Genomic DNA, 22,007 nt, shown 5'->3' with positions numbered 1-22,007 from the left:
TGTTCTGGTCTACCTCTCTGTCTCTACTCAAAACCCTCCTTTTATCCGATCCCTGCACTATTTTATATCAGTTGTGTCTACCAGAATTCTTTTCAGTTTCTTAGTCATTTACTTTTCTATCTGCCATTGGACTCTGGGCTTATCGATGTATCTTTTGTTATCTGCAGGCTCGCAAATCAAATTCTTACTAAACCTTCCTGAAATACAACTTAATTAAAATTTATAAATAAGTGAAAAATCCATTATGACCAATATTGAGTTTCCCTCTTGGGTTCAGGGCGTGAGGATGTGCCATGAGCCCCTGGCGTAACTTAGACATTTTCACAGGAGGAGTAAATCTGCTACTCACTGCTTAATGTCCCGTGCATTTTAAATACCATTTTCCACTTTATTTACTGAAAATCTGATCTATGAAAGTAGAGAAGACTGTTAAGTTTGCCGGTGAGACCAAGAGGCACCAAAAAGACTTATCAGCAGAATTTATAAGAGAGGAGCTTGTTCAATCTGATGCTCATTGAATCTTGGAGGAAGAGAAAGGGAAAGAGCCTAAATAATTTTATACCAAATATTGAGAATAAATTTTAAAACATACAGAAAAATAATTGCCATTGCCTTATCAGGAGGTGGGCCAACGCATCACAATAAAAAACAAAAACAAAAACTGAATGGCCAACAGTCTCACGTCAGCAGGAGCTGCGGGATTGTAAGCAACGGAAACCCTAACACATTCCCACTTTATTTCATTTTATGTAACATATCACTCTTTATTTTGATAGCCTCCCTAGCAGTTCCCAGTAATAAAAATAATTGTTCATGTTATATGTCAGGTATCGAATTAAGCCCTAATATTTTTCTCACTTAATCTGTAATTATCCTAACAGGTTGGAATTATTAGTCCCATGAAACAGATGGGGAACTGAGGCTCAGAAAAGGTTAGTGAGATGCACCATGAAGGGTGGGTGGGAAGGACAATAATGGGATGATGATCCATTTCTTCCCTGGGGGGGGGGTCCACTCATTGTTGACGCCCTTGTTTCTGGCGTTAGAAGTGTCTCGGGGGTGCCTGAGTGGCTCAGGTGGTTAAGCGTCCAACTCTTGATTTCTGCTCAGGTCATGCTCTCATGGTTCCTGAGATCAAGCCCCAAGTCCGGTTCCACCTTGAGAACAGAGGGAGTCTGCTTGAGATATTCTCTCTCTGTCTCTTTCTCTGCCCCTCCCCACTACTCGTGTGCGTGTGCACGCACATGCTCTCTCTCAAAGTAAATAAACATGAAAAAAATAACTGTCCGGACATGGACCATCAAACCTGTCTTTGAATTCCTCCTCCTCTGCCTCTCTGAGCGGCCCCTGTAGCAACAGGTGCTCTTTGGTCTGTCCCGCAGCCTGTATCTGACTGGGTACATGGGGAATCTGCTCAACATCCTGGCCATCCCCTTGGACCCTCACCTCCACAGCCTCATGTTCCGCTTCCTTGGCAACTTGTCTCTTCTCAACATCTGCTTTCCCTCCATCATCGTCCCCAGGATGCTGGTGAACCACCAGTGCGGTCACGCCATCAACAGATGACCATTTTATGTATTTAGCTTCCTGAAGTGGAGCTTTCTATGTACTTCCAAGGCCCGCGTGGCCTGAAAAACAGGATGTTAACCAGTTCCCTAAGGTTAGATATGGATAACTATTTCCCCACTTGCTCTCACTAATTTTCACTCACCTTCTCCCACTAGCCAGAGTGATTAGACCCTCCCCATGTCCCCCCTGTTGCCACCAAGACTGGCTCACAGGTCTTCAATCCTTAAAAATAAAATGTAAACGCTGCTTCTCATTTTCTTTGTTAAGTGCTATTTGAATTAGTTTTATATCTTAAACAAGGTATTCCACTGGTCATTTACATTAGAATAAACGATTTTTGTTTTTGAGAATAGAATGGACACCTAATTTGTACTTCGTATTGTGCCATAGCACTGCATTCTGCTTGCAAAAACTCATTCTTGAGTTCACAGAGTGATAGATACTTAGGTAACCGATGTTTTACGTGTGTTATATATTCAGAACACTTGATGCATTGTTATGTACGTGCTCAAAATGTTTTTAGCAGCTGATCAGAGGTGCATTGTCAAGCCACCTACCTCTGTGAGTGACCTGAACCCAGGGGAAACTATGAAGAGGCGTCAAACACAAACCGGAGAGTTATCCCACTCAAACCGCAAAGGAGCTGGTGTTTTGATACAGTAACTTCTATGGATCTTAAGGTCTGCTACTGGGAGGTGTTAATTACCTGCTATGTTTGACCTGCTGGGCATGTTGTCAGAGTAACCTTCAATAGTTCTTGAAAAAACCTGAGCAAACAAAGCAGATACTGCCTTTTAGAGGTTTTCAAGAGTGTGCCAAAGCAATAGAACCCTAGTAAAATGGGTGGGAACTTGATAGCATCTGCTACCTACTTAATATGAATGGGTGATCTCACATCTGTAGCCTCGCCTTCCTGCTCTGCGTTTGCTTCTGTGATTCATGTTCTCCTGTTTCTTGGTTTCTTTCCTCTATTTACTGGAGGACTTCCTCAACGAGCTGCCTAGGAAATGACACGTCGAAAGTAAAATACATATTGCACTTCTACATATTTGAAATTGTTTTATTTGAATATTTGGTTGATAATTTCATTGCATGTAGAAAACTGGGTTAAAAGTAATTTTCTTTTAGAACTTTTAAAGAGGATCTTCTTTGTACATTAGTTTCCAGTATTGCAATCGAAACGTCAGAAGCTTTATTTATTTATTTATTTATTTAAAAAATGTGTTTAAAATCTTTATTTATTTTTGAGAGAGAGAGAGAGAGAATGCGACCGGGGGAGGGCAGAGAGAGAGAGGGAGACACAGAATCTGAAGCAGGCTCCAGGCTCCGAGCTGTCAGCACACAGCCTGACCAGGGCTCGAACCCATGAATTGCGAGATCATGACCTGAGCCAAAGTTGGACACGTAACCAACTGAGCCACCCAGGCGCCCCCAGAAGCTATTTTTATTACAGATTGTATAGGGTTTTTCTCTTTATCTCTTTTCTTCCATAAGGAAAAGCCTTCATTTTTTCTGAGAAATTTTCTTGGTAGAGTTTTTTCAGTAATTTTCTCTTGTCTATTTTTTTCTTTTTCTTTATGGATATCCTACTGCTCAGATGTTGGACCTCCTCGTCAATCCTGTCATTTTCTTATATATATATTTTTTGTTTCCTATACCATCATCTCTGTTTCACCCCTCCCCCATGTTCTTTGAGGATATTTCCTTGCCTTTGTGTTTTAATTGTCTTATCAATTTTATAAAATGTTCACATTATTTTAAAAAAAGTGTTCTGTTCTTTATGGGTGTAACAACTACTCACATATGTCAGACTATTAATAATACTTTCTTTGGAAGGTCTATTGTCTGCAAACCTCTGTTGATAATGATTCTAGGTTACATGTCCATTCTTAAGGACGAGACCCACACAGGCTGGTTTAAGTTCTACGTAAATGGAGAGACTAGACAGTAAGCCGTGCTTTTCTTTTTGGGAGCTATAGCAGAGGCTGCTGATTATTTCCCAGTATCCATTTCCCCCTACCTGCTTTAGGTAATAGAGCTACCCTCGCCCCTTTAAATATCAGCAGGCCATGTGCTTCCTTGGCACAACTTCCTACTGGGTGCAACTTCCTAGTCACTTTCTTAAAAAAGAAGCTGCTTGTCTTCTACTTCTTCTTTCCCTCTCAGATGCTGACAGGGTGCTGGTGAGCTGTTGAGGACAACGCCCCAGGGGATGTTAAAGTGACAAAGAGGAAGGGACCTTATCCCCAGATGCCCTTGCTGGCCAGAACAGCTGATCAACCTGAATACGTTTCTGCCTCTGGATTGTTGCCTGAAAGAGATGTAAACTCCTGCCTTGGTTTTAGCAGCTTAGCTTAACTAGCAAATTCACACTGACAAATTCAGAGGATTCCCCAAATATCAGTGTTTATAGGTGTCTTCTCTGTTGCTGTTCAGTTTCTTAAGAGGATTCTCCAGTCTTGAATCTTTCACAGTAACTTGAATTTCTACTGTGCAAGATGGGATTACTTCCTCTGCTTCTCCCTAAATCCCTCAGCCTATTTCTAATGCAACATTATTTTCACTCTGTCAGCACCGACAGCCTTTTTCTTCCTTCAGATGATTGTTCCCTTCCCAAGAAAGTATCTTGGGGAGAAGGAAGTTGGTAAATCAGAGGCTTTCAGACGAGAATTTGTGTACGAATGGAGACTATGGATTTAGCTGCCATTTTGTAATGAGGGATGCAAACGGTCAGAAAAGGAACATTGTTTTCCAAAATTTTCTGTGATTCACAAATAGTCCTGTGAGTAACTCTTAATCCTGTATTGCCATAATTTTTAGCAGATCATCAACTTTCTGGTACTGATAGTTTTAGGTTTAAAAATAAGATTAATTACCATTCATTATGAATATCTATACTTAACAAATGATGCATATTTATATAACTGAACATTTTTCGTGCTAAAGCGTTTTCTTAAGTAGTTTTCCTTTTCTTTATGGTTTGCTCAGCACCCAGTAGAAGCCTAATAATTTTTTAAAAAGTAGAATATATCAGTTTATAGTAGACATGCATAATTTAAACTTGCTAAAATAAAAATGAAAAATTAAAATTGTGTAAGAGATAAAAGTTAATTTTCTTTTTAAAAAACATATATATATGTATATACATATATATGCATATATATACATATATATTTAAAAATTTATTATTGAGATATATTAAATATATTATAATATATAATATTATATATATATTTAAATATTTATTTTTGAGAGAGAGACAGTACAGGTGGAGGAGGGGCAGAGAGAGAGGTGGACAGAGACTCCAAAGCAGACTCATGAACCATGAGATCATGACCTGAGCTGAAGTCGGATGTTTAACCAACTGAGCCATCCAGGCACCCCAAGAGATAGAAGTTAATGTTTTAAAATTTAATTCATATAGCAATTGAGTTTAGTTTCAGTCAAAATAAGTGGAAAATATAATGAATCAAATATTTACATTGTTTGGTAAAAGAAAATATTAGAAGTTTTTTTTTTTCTGTTCTGAAAATAAAAAGTAAATTAACCACAGGAATTATTTTACAAGGAACAGTGAAAAATGTAATATTGCCTTCAACTTCAGTTCATGGGTTTTTCAGAAAGCCAAATATATTGAAACTGAGATGACATAGTAAAACATAAGTCAGCATTGACTCTTTTGCAAAGTGTTACTGAGGTCCAGGCATGCATGTGCTAAATATCTAATTTTATAACAAAGATTAGATTGTGAAATACATAGAAAAATACATAAATAGTATCTCTTTTAAACTAGTAATTCCCTACTACGTGGCAATGAGAAAGAATGAATATGGCCTTTTGTAGCAACGTGGATGGAACTGAAGAGTGTTATGCTAAGTGAAATAAGTCATACAGAGAAAGACAGATACCATATGTATTCACTCTTATGTGGATCCTGAGGAACTTAACAGAAACCCATAGGGGGAGGGGAAGGAAAAGAAAAAAGAGGTTAGAGTGGGACAGAGCCAAAGCATAAGAAATTCTTAAAAACTGAGAACAAACTGAGAGTTGATGGGGGGTGGGAGGGAGGGGAGGGTGGGTGATGGGCACTGAGGAGGGCACCTTCTGGGATGAGCACTGGGTGTTGTATGGAAACCAAGTTGACAATAAATTTCATATTAAAAAAATACTATCTCCTAAAATAAAATAAAATAAAATAAACTAGTAATTCCCAAATCGGCTAGTTTAACATTTATGTCTATGATCCATTTTGAGTTAATTTTTGCATATGGTGAAGGGTAAGAGTCAAGGTTCTTTTTTTTTTTTTAATTAAAAAAAATTTTTTTTGTATATGGATGTCCAATTGTGCCATTGAGAAATATTTGTTGAAAAGACTATCTTTTTTCCATTGAATTACCTTGGCACTTTTGTCTGTAATTAACCATATATGTGTTAGTGTATTTCTGGACCTTATAGATCTATAAGTCCATTCCCAATGCCAATGCCAAAATGGGTTGATAATGTAGCTGTACAGCAAGTCTTGAAATCAGGAAGTATGAGTCTTTCAAATTTCATTCTTCTGCAAAAATTTTTTGGCTATTTTAGGCCCTTGCCTTATTCGTGTACATTTTAGAAATAGCTCATCAACTTTTACAAAACATCTGCTGGGATTTGGTTTGGAATGCTATGAATCTCTAGATCAATTTGAGGATCACTGGTATCTTAATAATGTCGAGTCTTTGAATTCAATTCCTCAACACGGTATATTACTACATTTAATTAGGTTTTCTCTGTTTTCTTTCATGAATGCTTTGGAGTTTTCAGCTACCACGCACCATATAGAGTTTGTGTCATTTTAAGACCTTTTTATTTTGAAATAATTATAGATTCACAGAAAATCCCAAGGATAGTACAGAGAGGTCCTATGTGGCCTTCACCCTGCTTCTCCCAATGGTTACATCTTAGAGAACTATAATAACACTGATAATATCAGGACATTGACATTAGTCAATGTTTATGTATAATTCTGTACTATTTTATCACAGTGTAGACGAATGTAACAACCACAGCAATCAAGGTACAGAATTATTCCATCATCACAGATCCCCCTTGAACTACCTCTTTATATTTATGTTCACCCCTCTCCCCTGGCCCACCATGCCCACCACTCATAGCTACTAATCTCTTCCCCACCTCTATCATTTTGTCACCTTGTCAAAGTTTTACAAAATGGAATCATACAATGTGTGATCTTTTGAAAATGGCTTTTGTCACCTAGCATGTTGCCCTTGAGATGGTAGGACTTTTTAAATTTTGATTTCTAATTTTTCATTGCTAGTAGTAGAAATACAATGGACTTTTCTCTACTGACCATGTATATTGTGACCTTATGAAATTCTTTCACAAGTGCTAGCAGGTTTTCTACAAATACTTTGGCATTTACCAAATAAACAATCATGTTATCTGAAAATAAACACAGTTTTGTTTCTACCTTTCCAAAATGAGTGTCTTTTATTTATCGTTCTTGCCTTATTGCACTAGCTAGGACCTCTAATGTATTGCTGAATAGGAATGATGAGAGTAGATATCCCTGCTTTGATTCCTTTTTTTTTTTTTTAATTTTTTTTAACGTTTATTTGTTTTTGAGACACAGAGAGACAGAGCATGAACGGGGGAGGGGCAGAGAGAGAGGGAGACACAGAATCCGAAGCAGGCTCCAGGCTCTGAGCCATCAGCCCAGAGCCCAACGCAGGGCCCGAACTCATGGACTGCGAGATTGTGACCTGAGCCGAAGTCGGACGCTTAACTGACTGAGCCACCCAGGCGCCCCTCCCTGCTTTGATTCCTAATCTAAGGGAAAATCACTCAGTGTTTCAGTATTAAATATCATTTGTAGAATTTTTTACATGGGTTTTCTTACTTTGATAGCTCCCGTTCCAAAGATCAAAGAACTAATGTGAGGGTCCCACAAATTGTACACACCTCAGAGCCATAGAAATGACCACCAGGTGGGTCCATAAGCCCAATGGGTCATTGTGAGATAAACAGGAACTAAGGATCCTTTTATTGCCTGGCTCCTGTAGCTCCCTGGGGTTATGGTGATACTTTCTGTTCCCAGGTTTCAGAGACAGCTCAGATCCAACACGTCTCTAAAGATTCTAGTGCACAATTACTAAAGTCAGTCACTGGCGTCTTCTTTCGGGAAGGATTGGAGAAATACTACTATATATGCTTGCTGTGGTGTTGCATGGTCCTTCCTCATAGGAATCTGTCCTTAATTTGAGTCTGAGAACTGGGGAGAAGATTGCCAAGAAGAAAAAAAAAAGATAATTGGGCAAGAGATCATGACTTTTATTGGAGTTGCTTATCTCAGTCTTTGGATCACTCATTCTCGACCTTTCTTTTTTCTTCCAAGATTTTATTTAAAGTAAACTTAGTTAACACATAGCGTATAGTGTAGTATTAGTTTCAGGAGTAGAATTTAGTGATTCATCAGTTACATATGACACTCAGTGCTCATCACAACAAGTGCCCTCCTTAATGCCTGTCACCCATTTAAGTCCTTCCCCCTACCATCTCCCCTCCAGTGACACTCAGTTTATTCTCTTATGATTAGGAGTTAAGAGTTTTTATGGTTTGCCTTCCTCTATGTTTTTATCTTATTTTATTTTTCCTTCCTTTCCCCTATGTTCATCTGTTTTGTTGCTTAACTTCCATATATAAGTGAAATCATATGGTATTTGTCTTTCTCTGACTCACTTATTTCCCTTAACATAATACACTCTAGCTCCATCCACATCGTTGCAAATGGCAAGATTTCATGCTGTGTGGGCTGACCCTTACCCTAAGGAACACCATATTCTGTTAATGCTCTTCAGAGATTCCTACAGGTCAGGGTGTCTTCTCCCCTGCCTGCATCCCAACCTTGCTGCCTTACACGCCTTATTCTTAAAGAGGCACTCCTTCTGAGGGTCGGCATTTGCAAAACCCTGCGAATGAGTGCCTTCTTTGATTTTGCATCCTAGGCACATTCTTGCATCACCTAGTCCCGGCCCTCTAGTAGTTTTCATCCAACCTGCTTCTGAAGATGAAGGGCTGTCACTTAACCCTGCTATCCCAGGATTCGATAATCCTTACTGCTGTTAGGCAGCCACATTTGATAATAGCGTCTCCTACCAAAAATGTAGCCTACAGATGATTAGCCACAATACAGTTTCTCTATAATATTGGTCCCTGTCACTGGTGCATTCCTTATTCTCCTGGTAAATGGTATATCCTCAGTGTTCCTGTGAAGAAAAGAGCTGGTAGGACTTCTGGTTTTATAAAATAGATCATTCTAATATGTCCTCTTCTCTGAGTCCTTAATCATTTCCTACTTAGTCTCCTTTAGCAGTTCTGGCATCTTTATTCCATTTATTGACCATCATTTTTCCTAAGCTTCCCAAAGCATCCTAGAAGTACACGAGAGCTGACCCCCAGGGCACTTGCTTTGCTATCTTGTGTTATGGAACAGTGTCCCCATCCTGACAAACTCTCCCTTATCCAGCTTTAGGATCCCCTCCTACGTTTACTCTCCCACCTGCTAATACACGCTAGCTAGGTGTCACAGATACTGTATATGATTCCTTTCCTCTCTTAGCAGGCTCAGATGTCCTTAGTCCGTTCATACCAAGTTTGGATGTCAGCTACTGTTCTGATGCCTGGAGGGGAGTTGGGGACGGATCTTGAGGAGAGCAGTTATGCCCTTAGAAGAAACCTGCTGTATTTGATTACTATGCATGGTCTTCAAACAACAGTGGCACTGTCTTATCACAAGAGAAAGCAGGCCAATTATGCAGGCTCTTTGGGTTTAGGGAAATCTGGAGTTGGAGGTTCTGTAATGCATCTGCTCAGATACCCTAATGCCAAGTCTAAAGGCGCCACTCCTTCCATAACATTCCTTTTGGTAGAGACTTGCCAGGGCTAAGAATTTATTTTTTTACTGATGTTTTACTATTATTTTATGATTATATCCTGACCCTGGTCCTTCAAATAATTAATCTCCAAGCTAGCTGAGACAAGAGTTTCTTTAAATACGAACAGGGGGGCCTCCTGGGTTTCACATTTATTTATTTCCTTGAACTTGCATTTGCAGCTAAGGGGCACTGAGCTTGCATCAACGGTACTCAGTCACCCAACTTCACAATCCTTTTTTGTTGCTATTTCCACTGTAGCTCTCGAACGTCAGAGATATTTCCCTAGCTAATGCATCTTCTTCCATCTATGTTTCATGACAGTTTACCAGACAGCGAAGATGTTCACGTTTGCAATGCTGCTGCCGGCCGGGCTATCTATACTTCATCTCTCCCTAATGATGGAGTCTTGATTGCCAGTTGGCTGGTGGGTGATCCAACTCTAGAATCTCATTCTTAGAGTTTGCTCCCTAGACCCATTTATGGCATAAACTCTCTTGAGTCAATGTCTCTAGAAGGGATTCAGATGCATGTGAGCTTTTGATGGTATGCTTTTCGGGGTGGGGGGGGGAGAAGTGCAAGAGAACGAAACAACACGAGGGAAAGGAGCTGAGCAAAAATGTACTCTCAGGTTAAGTGTAATCTGTACCCGATCCACAGCGGTCTCTAGGACATCAGTTGCACCAAAGAATTGTCCAGACTCGAGGCAAGGAATCGGGGATTTGGTATCCCAATGCCAGTTGGGCACTGGTTTCTCCTAGGGGTACAGGGTATAACTTTCTAGGTTATGAGGATGAGGTGGCCCTTGTCATCACAGTACATGCTTTGGAGGTCACAGGTCTAAGCCATTAATTGCAGTGCTAGCAGCATCTGGAGGGTGGGCACACCATTGGGTAACTCCCAAATGACTCCCAAATGACTATTTTAGTGTCCTGACAGGAAATAGTGATTGGCCAAAAAGTGCAAAATTTTTTGGTATAAATAAAAAGCTGAATATATAAATAAATATAAATTTTTTTATATAAACTTTTTATATAAATAAAAAGTATCAGTCTTGGTTCCGAATTTGGCTTAACCTCTAATTATCTGAGGAGGTTAGGGGACAGTTTATTTAATCTAGCCGAACTTGCTTCCTCATCTATGCAACAAGAAAGGCAAGAGCCCTGTCACAGGAGTTTTTGAGGATTAATTACAATAATTTATGTAGAGTTCTGGCATACTACGTGCTTAAAGATTAAAAACAGGTTAACAAAACATGTTGGGTGATCATTTAAATTACTTCTCTTTATTGTGGTTCCTCTTTTTATTTATTTATTTTTTTAATTTTTTTTTCAACGTTTTTTATTTATTTTTGGGACAGAGAGAGACAGAGCATGAACGGGGGAGGGGCAGAGAGAGAGAGGGAGACACAGAATCGGAAGCAAGCTCCAGGCTCTGAGCTGTCAGCACAGAGCCCGACACGGGGCTCCAACTCACGGACCGCGAGATCGTGACCTGGCTGAAGTCGGACGCTTAACCGACTGCGCCACCCAGGCGCCCCTGTGGTTCCTCTTTTTAAAGGAAACAGCCATTTGGTAGACTTAACTTGTCTACTTTTCTCTTTAACAAGTTGAAATTTAATTGTGCTTTCCTCAATATTCCAAAGAGTTTTGTTCCGTTACATTTGGTAATTCTTATTTTTGAGAGATAGGCATTTTGGCTATTATTGGTATGTAGCAGTCATTCCAGTACTAGCTGAGTAGTGAAGACAATTTCCAGAGTTTGCTGTTTTATTTAGACAACTGTCTTTGTCTCTTCTAGGAACAGATATCCACAGTTGGTGGGCAAGATACAGAATCCGGGTTGGCAGGTTCATCTGTCCCGCTTAAGAATACTAAATTTAGGAAGTGATCTGGACGAATATCTAGGCAAGCCTAGATGCTTAAGGAGACCATAGTCTTAGGGTTAACGATCCAAGAAGAATAACGAATGTGCCTTCCATCATCTTGTCTTTAGTGCTTAGAAACAAAATGCCGAGCTTCTCCTGGATCCAGCATCATTCAGATATTCTGAAAGCATAATAAATCTTCCTTTTTTCTTAATTAATCATCCTCAACCATTTAACTTTCAGTGCATGCTTTTTCCGTGTTGCAACACAGACTAGAATAACGGCCACACTAGAATAGTTTCATAGAGGGAATCATTTGGTGTTTTTATGTATGTTAGTAAACCCAGGGGTGCCTGAGTGGGTTTAGTTGGTTAAGCGTCTGACTCTTGGTTGCATCGGGCTATGTGTTAACAGCACAGAGCCTGCTTGGGATTCTCTCTCCCCCTCTCTCTCTGCCCCTACCCCCCTCACGCTGTCTCTGTCTCTCTCAAAAATAAATAAGTAAACAACAAAAAAAATTTTTTTTAAAAGAAAAAAAACCCAGGATAGGGAAAAGGAGTTACCATTGAAATACGGTAATTGTAATTATAATTGTAATTGTAATTATAGGGACCAAGCTCTTGAGTATTTTCACACTTGGAGACTCATATTACTCTATTCTGGTTAGACCATGTGCTATCTGGAAAGACATTTAATTTTTGAGATTAAAAAAAAATCCATTCTTCTATGGGCAATTTATACCTACTTCTGATTAAAGAAACCACTTCCCAAACAGATACCACTTCTCAGATGTTCTATTTTCTGTCATGCTATGACTTCTAATTCCTGTAGAACCCACCACAGGCACTATGCATCATGGGCTGCAGTCCCTTTTACCTTTTTGCTTTCGGTTACTTGGAGAGGAATCATGAATATATCCAGAAAGGAACTCATCATGTGCCCCATCTGGACAGCAAGAGAATCTTGGGATTACAACAGTAACTACGTACAGAATTCCAGAGGGCTCTTCCATCAATCTCCAGACTCTTCTCCCCAAGAAGACGGAAAGTTTACCCTATCAGAGCTGTGCTCAGCACTTGGTCTTCTGGTCACTCCCCCAGCCCCTCCCCTTTAGTGACACGTAACTGAGACTTTGCCAAGGCTTTGACTTACGCACCATTTCAACTGTTATTTAGAGATCTTTTCTTCATATCGATTCAAGGGTCTGGAAGCACTGAGCCCCAGTGTGGCACCTCTGAGACTCTGCCATGCCTTCCAAGTTGCAGAGCGCTTTCCCAGCACTGTGTCTCTTTGGGGTCTTGACCTTACTTCTGTGCCCTTCTGGCTTGTGTGGTGAGTACAATAGTTACGGGGAAAGGAGGGTAGTCTCTCTAAGATGTGGAGGACAAATATCTAATAAAGAACTAACTGAATTTAGTCAAGTAGTGGTAGTTTGTAACCTTTTTGAGAGAGTATAATCAACTATATACTAATAAAAATGAAGAATTTTAAAATATAAAAGAAATTATTTTAATTCAGGTAGAAGCTGTGATTATGTCTAGAATAAAAACATGTTGATATGCAAAAATCCTTGTGAGGCTGCTTTAGCAAGGAATAATCTTGAATTTTCAAATCAATGTCTTATATTTAAATACTGCAAAATGCTAAGGACGAATTTACTTTCCAAATAGGTTAATTGTGCCATCCAAAATCTTAGTTACTGACTGATTAGAAATACTTTCCATCCAAAAGGCAAAAATATTTTCTGTTGTCAGGTGGTTTGAGAGAGTTTAATGCTAAGCGAAATCATCAGTCAGAGAAAGACAAATACCATACGATTTCACTCATGTGTGGAAAGAAAGAAAGAAAGAAAGAAAGAAAGAAAGAAAGAAAGAAAGAAAGAGGGAGGAAGGAATAAAGAAAAGGAAGGAAGGAAGGAAGGAAGACAAAAGGAAGAAAGAAAGAAAGAAAGAAAGAAGAGGGGGGAGGGAGGAAGGAAGAAAGAAAAGGAAGGAAGGAAGGAAGGAAGGAAGGAAGGAAGGAAGAAAGAAAAGAAAAGAAGGGAAGAAAGAAAGAAAGAAAGAAAGAAAGAGGGAGGGAGGAAGGAATAAAGAAAAGGAAAGAAGGAAGGAAGGAAGGAAGACAAAAGAAAGGAAGAAAGAAAGAAAGAAAAGAAGGAAAGAAGAGGGAGGGAGGGAGGAAGGAAGAAAGAAAAGGAAGGAAAGAAGGAAGGAAGGAAGGAAAAAAGGAAGAAAGAAAGAAAAGAAAAGAAGGAAGGAAAGAAAGAAAGAAAGAAAGAAAGAAAGAAAGAAAGAAAGAAAGAAAAGAGACAACTAAAAAACAGACTGCTAAGTATAGAGAACAAACTGAGGGTTACCAGAGGGGAGAGGGATGCAGGCAATGGGTAAAACAGGTGAAGGGATTAAGAGCACACTTATGATGAGCACTGAATAATGTAGAGAACTGTTGAATCACTGTATTGTATACTTGAAACTAATATAACACTGTATGTTAACTATACTGGAATTAAAAACTAATAATAAATAAAAATTTTAAAATATTTTCTGTTACCAAATACTGAGTAAATTTTCTAGAGTAAAATTATAGGGCACTTTGTGAACTGTAAGCCATCGTATAAATGTGAGGCGTTGTTATTGAAATGTAGAGAAGTTTTTACCAGAATGAGAAACAAAAGTGTTTGAGAGAACTTACCAGAACTGATTGAAGACCTGCTGCTATGGTAATTAATTTATTGGTATGTGAGGGGTGCCCGGGTGGCTCTGCCGCTTAAGCGTCAGGCTCTTGACTTCAGCTCAGGTCATGATCTCACAGTTCGTGGGTCGGAACACCCCCCTGCATCGGGCTCTGTGCTGACAGTGAGGAACCTACTTGGGATTCTCTCTTTTCCTCTCTCTCTGCCCCTCCCTCGTTTGTGTGCTCTCTCACACTCTCTCTCAAAATAAATAAATAAACTTTAAAAAATTTACCTCTATGTTATTTAAATGGAAATGTCCTTTAAGCAAAGTGAGATTTTCCTCTTTTGTTATCTAATATTATTATTTTTTGTCTGAGAGAACTAATGTTTCACATTTAAAAATATTTATAAACATATTCTCTGAAAGGATTTGCATGGCCTGAAGACTGAGGACTTGAGATGGCTTGGCTGGAAAATCCCAACCCAGAGCAAGGGCTGCATGTTCTTACTGATTTCAGAGTGTAGAAGCCATGCTTTCTTCGTCACTGAGAGCGGTCGGGGGGGAAAGCGTGGGTTTACTAAGGAAGCATCCTTCTCTGGAGGATGACTTCTCACATCAGATGCATGAAAATTGTTGGGTGGCAGTATTAATTTTAGGTTGTAGAGTGGATGCAGGATAAAGAACCTCGTGCTCGGGGGATTTTTAGTTTTCCAGCTTCATCTCTGAGTCCCTCTCTCTTGGAGTCAGAGGTAGCAGAGGAAGGCCCCGTCAAAGTTGTCAAGTCTCCCAATGATTTCTTCATGTGTCCATTTCCCTCCCCCTCTCTCTGCTGTTGCCTCCTCTCTTCCTGTTCCCTATGGCCCCAACCCTCTGAAATGGTATATAATGTCTGTCCGCTCTGACTTGAACCTCCCTTCCTTCACGGTAATAAGCTTCTGATCCCAGACTTGGCTCATTGCCTCCGTATGACGCTGCCTCTCCTATCTTATCAACCACTCAGCTTTCACCCGTCCTTCAGGATGTATCTCCAGCTTACACCTGGAGGCCTTCGCTCCATTCTGCCAACACCTTCTCCTACAGCACTCGTTTCCGGTCCAAATCTGGCGCTGCAGTGACTAGGACAGTGGTATAACTCCGCACGCGGCGACATCTTATCTTGCTAAGTACGTTGCAAGTATGCTTCCTTAATATCACCTGAAGAGCCTGAGCTACAAAACTCCCTCTGTATGTTTATTCATAAAAATGAAGAGCTATTCTTGATATTTCTATGGGGGTGCCTGATCTGCAGTTCAAGGAAAGCTCTATGGAAGCTGTTGACTTACACAGGCCGATTCCTTTTCCTCGTAACAAAAACAGAACTGACTTTGGGATTCCTATGCCTATGCTTTCTGAACGCCTCAGAGTTGCAGCTTTGCGAACAGCAGAGGTAAGGGAAACAGTACTCGATCTGAGCCGAGTGTGGCCAGCAAGAGTGTTTCGGGCGTGCTCTCTCGCTCGTGTTTTTGTAGTTGTTTCTTGGTGGAGCCTTCGTCACAATGGCTGAGGATCTGCTAAGTGCAGTCCCCTGGTCGGCTTGATCCCGGGTCCATCTCCAATACTGGCTGATCACTTCCTCTTTCCTGTCTCCTAAATACCTGGTGACTCCTGGAGATTTTATCTACACAGAGGCTTTCTTCCCACCTCCAGGGCTCCCTCTGCACGGGCCTGAAGACAACACCACCAGGGCTGTCTTTTTCATGCGGCCCATTTCCAATTCACCGGAAGTATGCATTCATCCCTTGTCCCGAATAATGTCAGGAGTACAGGCCACTCTCAGGGCAGCAGAAATCTGTCTTTTTCTCTCACCAGCAGGGCCACTAGGCAGCCCACCTTTGCAGTTTCGATTTCCCAGGCAGGAGCTCGACACTAGGCCACTGTGTCTAATGTCCCTCCGAGTTGAAAAGAGATGTATTGGGCTTTCTCAGTGCGCCCTGTCACTGCGAAGGAGAAATGCACCCACCTCATTTGACTCACCTGAGACTAATTTAAGTGACAAAAATGAAATTCCTAATCCTTTCGTGCCTTTGGTTTGGGCAAAGGAGTTAAGGGTTTTCTAACTGATTCTGAGCCACCAAGTTCATCAATTATGAGATGCCACTTGACTTTGCAAAAAATAAGAAGAAAGACTTCCGTTTGATGGCCTTTACATACCCACTGATGCCACGTAGAATAAGTATCCAATGATCACGGCAGAGAAAAGAAAATAACAGTATTCCAGTAAGTACCCGTGGACTTGGAGGCAAACCTTACTTCAATGTCTAAATTCGATTCCTGTTTCAAGCACTTACTAGCTGTGACCTTTGGCAGAACATCTGATCCCTCTAAGATTGTGTTTCCTTTTCTCTAGAATGGGTTTGATGATCATAGTGACTCAGCTGGTGTGAGCGTTAATTGGTATGACATATAAAATGGTTAACCCAGTGACTAGCAAGTTGCTAAGATCTCGGCAAATCATTCCTGTTGATTTTGTCAAGGAAATAAAATACCCCTCTACAGTATAACTTAATGACTTCCTTCTATGAAACAGGAAGAGTCCCTCATTCGGAATTGTTCATTGTATTTGGCTCATTGCCTTCCACCCTTCTCTTTTATCATTCAAGATTGCAAAATGTTTCCAAGCGTTGCCCATGGATTCCATAAAGACGTGAGCTCATTTTTCTCCTTTACTACTGCGGTGCAGTATAAATGCAATGAAGGTTACGTTCTGGTTGGACAGTCCAAAATCACCTGCAGAAACTCCCACTGGTCGGCTTCGGCTCCTGAATGTAAAGGTAACCTCAACTTTACTGATGACCCTGACTAAAAAAAGTAGAGCCTCCAGGAAAGTTCTGACTGTAGCTTCTCTTCCCAGCCAGGGGAAACACTTACAAATTTTTATTTTATTTATCGACTCATTAACACATGCATATATACAATATTTTAAAAGTCTGAACCATCATCCAGCTTATCACTCTTGAAGTAACCGTTGTTACCAATTGTGTATGTTTTCAGAGGTAATCTAGAGGGCCACTTTTCGCTTTTTTTAAAAAATTTTTTTTCAATGTTTATGTATTTTTGAGAGAGAGAGACAGACAGACAGAGCATGAGTGGGGGACGGGCAGAGAAAGAATCCGAAGCAGTCTCCAGGCTCCGAGCTTCAGCCCAGAGCCCGATGCGGGGCTCGAACTCACAGACCATGAGATCGTGGCCCGAGTTGAAGTTGGACGTTTAGCCAACTGAGCCACCCAGGCGCCCCTGCTTTGTTTCAATAAAAGTTTTACCTGATATGTAACATACTACAGAAAAGTGTACCAATGTTGGGTGTGAAGGTCAACAATTACCACAACGTGAACCTGACCTTGACCCACTGCATGGCTCTCTTCCCCAAAGACAGTTGCTATGCCCATTCTACGTGTAGAAGTGCTGATGACACTGACTGCACCTTGTTCCTGTTCCCTTGATGACCTCTCTTGGGGCTATGTGTTTCAGGCCTGTTGGAGATGACTAAACATACCTTAAAAGTGCCCTCCAAGGCCGGTACAGGGGGAGGCTTGCTTTGGCCTTTCACGAATCTTAGAGATAAAAGTCTTTCCTCTTCCTAAAGTCTAGATAGCACCACAAGATCTGTTTAAACGTTAGCTGTCAGTTAGGTGCTTTGAACCCTTTGATCTTACTACAGTGGCCTGTACTACAATGCCCCCTCGCTCTAAAGAAATCTGTGGACTGAAGTCCAGACTTTTTTGAGAATTGCTGGGCAGGGCCTGGATCGTCGTCTGCCTGATTCCGCCCCGCCCCCCAAATCAGTAAGGTACCCTCAATAAAATTCTGTGTGAACTGTATGGAATGGCCTGCTTTGTTTTTTTTGGTCTCAGAGTAACTTTTCAGCCTGGGGGATACTTTACTGTCCCTCTCGCACCTTCCAACACTATGGATGAGTTTTGCCAACTTTATACAGAGGAGGTCATGCTTGTCTTTGGTGCGTGGCCTCTTTCTTCATTAGGTCTGGAAAACCATCTATGTTCTTACACATAGTGATAGTTTATTCATTTCCGTTACTTTATAATATTATTTTGGGTGAATAGACCACACTTTATGTACTTTATAAACGTGTGAGGTTTTTCTTGTTTTTGGCCATTATGAATAATACTCTTAGGAACACTTTCGTGCATGTCTCTTGGTACAAATGTGCAAACCTTTCTATTAGGAATAAACTCAGGAGTAAATTGCTATTTTGTAGAGTGTGCATATATTCATGTTTAGTAGATGACGTCAAATTTTGTCTGAAAGCGGTTATAACAATTTACATTCATACATAAGTTCTAAATTCCAATTTCGATAAACATAAGTTTTAAACCCCAATTTTTTTCCATTTTCCAGTATCTTCCGTGGTATTGGAAACTTTTGTGTCTTGTTGAAGAACTATTTGCTCACCACAAGGCAACAGTCTATACGACAACAAAACACAACAAAAATACTCTCCTGTGTTATCTTACAGGTCTTTACTGTTTCACCTTTCACACTGGTATCGCCAACCTACCTGAAATTCCTATGCGTCTGTGGTAGAGAGTGGGGTTCAAGGTTCGGTTTTCCCTGGTGGATAATCAATAAGCTGTGTGCCACTTATTAAACGGGCCACAGGTTCCACAACTGTTGCCTTTGACATAATTCAAGTGTCTATGTGTGTGTGGTTCTGTTTCTTGCACAGAGAGATAGCAGGTTTTAATTTGAAAGTATCAGTGAGGATTTCCCAACATTTCTGTGAATACCTGCTTCATTTTCAATGACTGTTCTTATGGATAAATTCGAAACCTCTCCCGGGGTGTCTGGTATCTCCATCAGAGCCTCACACATCCCGTTCATCTTCTCGTAATGAAATTGGCCTAACAGGAGATTTCTGGTTGACCCCCAAGATTAGGTGTGCCTTGTAAAAATCACACTGCAAATAGCAACTCAAGGGGCTAATTTCTCACCATTGTCTTCACTTAACACAGAAAGCGGTCAAGGGTATGCGAAGAAAAATTACGTACTTGAGATCATAAGAAGAGTGAGGTTTCCAGATAGAGTAGTTTTAAAAACTCAGATTCTGGCGCCACGTACTTAGGCTTATATTATAGTCACGCCACCTAAAAGCTATGCAACCTTACACAAGTCACACAAAGTCTCTGCACCTAGTTTTTCCTTCTAGCAAAATAGAAACAATAATAGCGTTTTACATGATTGCTTTTCCTCGCTAGTCCAATGGAGACAATCACAGTGTTTTATGTTGATGATAGTGTGTAAACTAGCATTATTCTCATTACCAATTTTATTGTCATAATCATACAACAAATGGAGACAAAGCACAACTCTCAGCATGCGGGTATAATTTACCATCCGTGTTCCTCACCCCCTCGGGATTCTTCGCTTTCGTAAGATCTTACTCTGAGAATCACAGGATGATCAAAACTGTGTTTCCATTCCAGCCCTGTGTCAGAAACCAGAGATAAAGAATGGAGACCTGACTGTGCATAAGGGCCAGTACGTTGAGCCTGAAAATGTGACCGTCCAGTGTGATGATGGCTATGATATGGTTGGTTCCCCAAACCTTACCTGCTCCGGGAATGGAATGTGGTTGCCAGCAGTGCCCAAGTGTCAGTGGGTAAGTGGCACACATTTCAGGATGCCCCATCCCATTCTAAAACTGGTCATCGGTGGCAGAGCACTGTCAACCAACATGGATGAGATCTGACTTCGACCCGGACTCATTTCTGAGTTGTTGAAAATCAGCCTCAAAGCACTTGAGCTCGTTAAAGCAAGTTCTAATTCTCTCATCTTTCTGGCAAGAAGAGCCAAGCCCCTCGGTAGGAGGGTGCCGTAGATCCAGGTCACCCGGCCCCTCGCGCCATGTTTTCTACAACGCGTGCTATGATTTTGCCAGTTGTCCCTGAAGAAGCCTCCGGATGTCTTCTGCAGGCTTGCTCCTTCCCTGCTTCAGCAGTTATTTATTCGCCGTGGATGGGGAGGTCTGGGCGAGTGCTGGGCCCTAGGGCGAACACCCTGCTGAGACAGAGAATCTTTTCATTTCTTCCACCAGCCCCGAGGATGGTCGCGTTACTCCCATTTTGCTGTCACCACTGCGGCCTCCTGAAGAAATCTTAATACTTTCACAGTTGGAGAGAAATCTCTAAATCTATCCTTGGATCTCTTTTAGGTAGAGCAGATGGGCTGTGAGCAAGTGCTAAAGGGCAAAAAGCTCCTGGAATGCCTCCCCTCCCCGGAGGACGTGAAAATGGCCCTGGAGGTGTATAAGCTGTCGATGGAGATTGAGCACCTGGACAAGAGTTCGGCTTGAGGGGAATGCCGTTGAGAAACCAGTACATCCACACCCCCCACGCCTGCCGCCTCCCTGCAAAAAAGAGAGAATTAGGTACATTTTTCCAGTTAGCAACCCTACTAATTGTTCCTTAAGTACTGTTTACTAAAAAAAAAAAAAAAAAAAAAAAAAAAAAAGAAAGAAAAAAGACCTGTCTTAGGAGAATCTGTTGATATCCTTCGTGCCACCGATCACGTGGAGCTATGGGGTCTGTCTCTTTGCTCAGCCTACGCTTCTGCTGTCCTGGATGTGATGGCATGACAGAAATAAATAATCACCTATCAAAAATCCAGTGTCCTTGTTTTCACTTGGATGCCCGTGTAACCAAAGCGTAACGCCCCGTACAAATCACTTCCTAACGTTTCTCTACTTAACTCTCGTCTCTATGCTATGGCATCACAAGGTGTATGTAGTCCTCAAAAATATATCCCTGTGCCTTGTGTGAGGTATCTTTACCCGCCCTCTCCACTTCGTACTCCACCTTCAGTGCCCAGGCCAAACATCTCATTTTCCTCCAAGTCTTCTGCTTTCTTTCCCTAGTGGTTTAGCCTTGACCCAGAGAGAACTCTGGACGACGAGTTTGCTGAACTTTTGTCCCAGGTAAGTTTTTCCAGGGAGAGGAACTGGGTTGTCATTGTGCAGCACCTGTCTGTTATTGGCGAAGAGCCACCCTGGGGGCCTACGAGCTCCTCGGCCACCCAGCTCTCTCTGGGGGACAAACTGTCTAGCCGCCTGAGGGGAGTCTCCCCAAGAGAATAGAAGGTCGGACCCTGAGAAGCCAGAGCCCAGGGAAGCCTGCAGAGGAGCACACAGAAATGTGAGAAAGGACCGAAGGGGCTGGGGAAACTCCTCAGGGGCTTGTCCGTCAGATGTTCCCCTTACAGCTCTGGATACTCTTGGGAAATGTTCATTTGGGACAGTCACCTCTTCTTCCAATCATTCACGTCCTCCGAAATCTCATTGCCACTCATGCTTGCTTCACCCCAGCCTCTGCTTCTCCACCGCATCTTGACCCATAATAGAGAAAAATCTCTGTTCTTTTCTTTGGTTGTGTCAAAACAGCTGCCACGTGAGAAAGTTTCATAGCAGACTTTTATAAAGCTTTAGACTTAACAGAGGGGTATACGGATGGCTACCCAAGACTGGACTTCCACACTGAATGTTCCAGAACTGTGATTTTAAAAGGCCGTTGCTTTTCCCTTCCACCAGGGAATATCTTCTGGCTGATTTTCTCTGCATGACCTTGTCAGCCTCGAGGCCATTCCAGCCCGACACTTTCCCTTCTCAAATCTCTCCTCATCGAACTTCATCCGTTCTCGCTCCCGCTGTCCTGGAAACCCGTTTCCCTTCACTTTATTAGGGAAAGCATTTAGCTCGCCATCTTTCCCTAGTCTCAGTCAGGGTTCCTACCCAAAAACTCATGAATGTGTGAAATAAACAAAGAGTCACCCATCTCAAGCATGGGCCCCACGCTGTAGAGAAGATACAGAAGAATCTCTGAAATACGAATCTTTCCATATTTCCTTTCCCGCAGTCTCTAGGGAAGACAGTGTGGAGACATTTTCACACCGATGTGAATTATGCCACAATCTTTG

The 22,007-nt window shown here is 41.3% G+C and overlaps 1 protein-coding gene across 1 annotated transcript; it reads left to right on the top strand.

Annotated features, from left to right (window-relative positions):
- The first annotated feature begins 12,529 nt into the window (after positions 1-12,529).
- Positions 12,530-20,700, top strand: LOC131495689 (apolipoprotein R-like). Its single transcript, XM_058700740.1, has 4 exons — positions 12,530-12,699; positions 16,682-16,852; positions 19,523-19,698; positions 20,251-20,700. The coding sequence occupies exons 1-4, from the start codon at positions 12,615-12,617 to the stop codon at positions 20,389-20,391; spliced, it is 573 nt and encodes a 190-aa protein (XP_058556723.1). The 5' UTR covers positions 12,530-12,614; the 3' UTR covers positions 20,392-20,700.
- The last annotated feature ends 1,307 nt before the right edge of the window (positions 20,701-22,007 follow it).

The sequence above is a fragment of the Neofelis nebulosa genome, chromosome 15 (assembly GCF_028018385.1).
Source record: "Neofelis nebulosa isolate mNeoNeb1 chromosome 15, mNeoNeb1.pri, whole genome shotgun sequence".
Taxonomy (NCBI): domain Eukaryota; kingdom Metazoa; phylum Chordata; class Mammalia; order Carnivora; family Felidae; genus Neofelis; species Neofelis nebulosa.
This window is presented reverse-complemented; position numbering and strand designations above follow the sequence as displayed.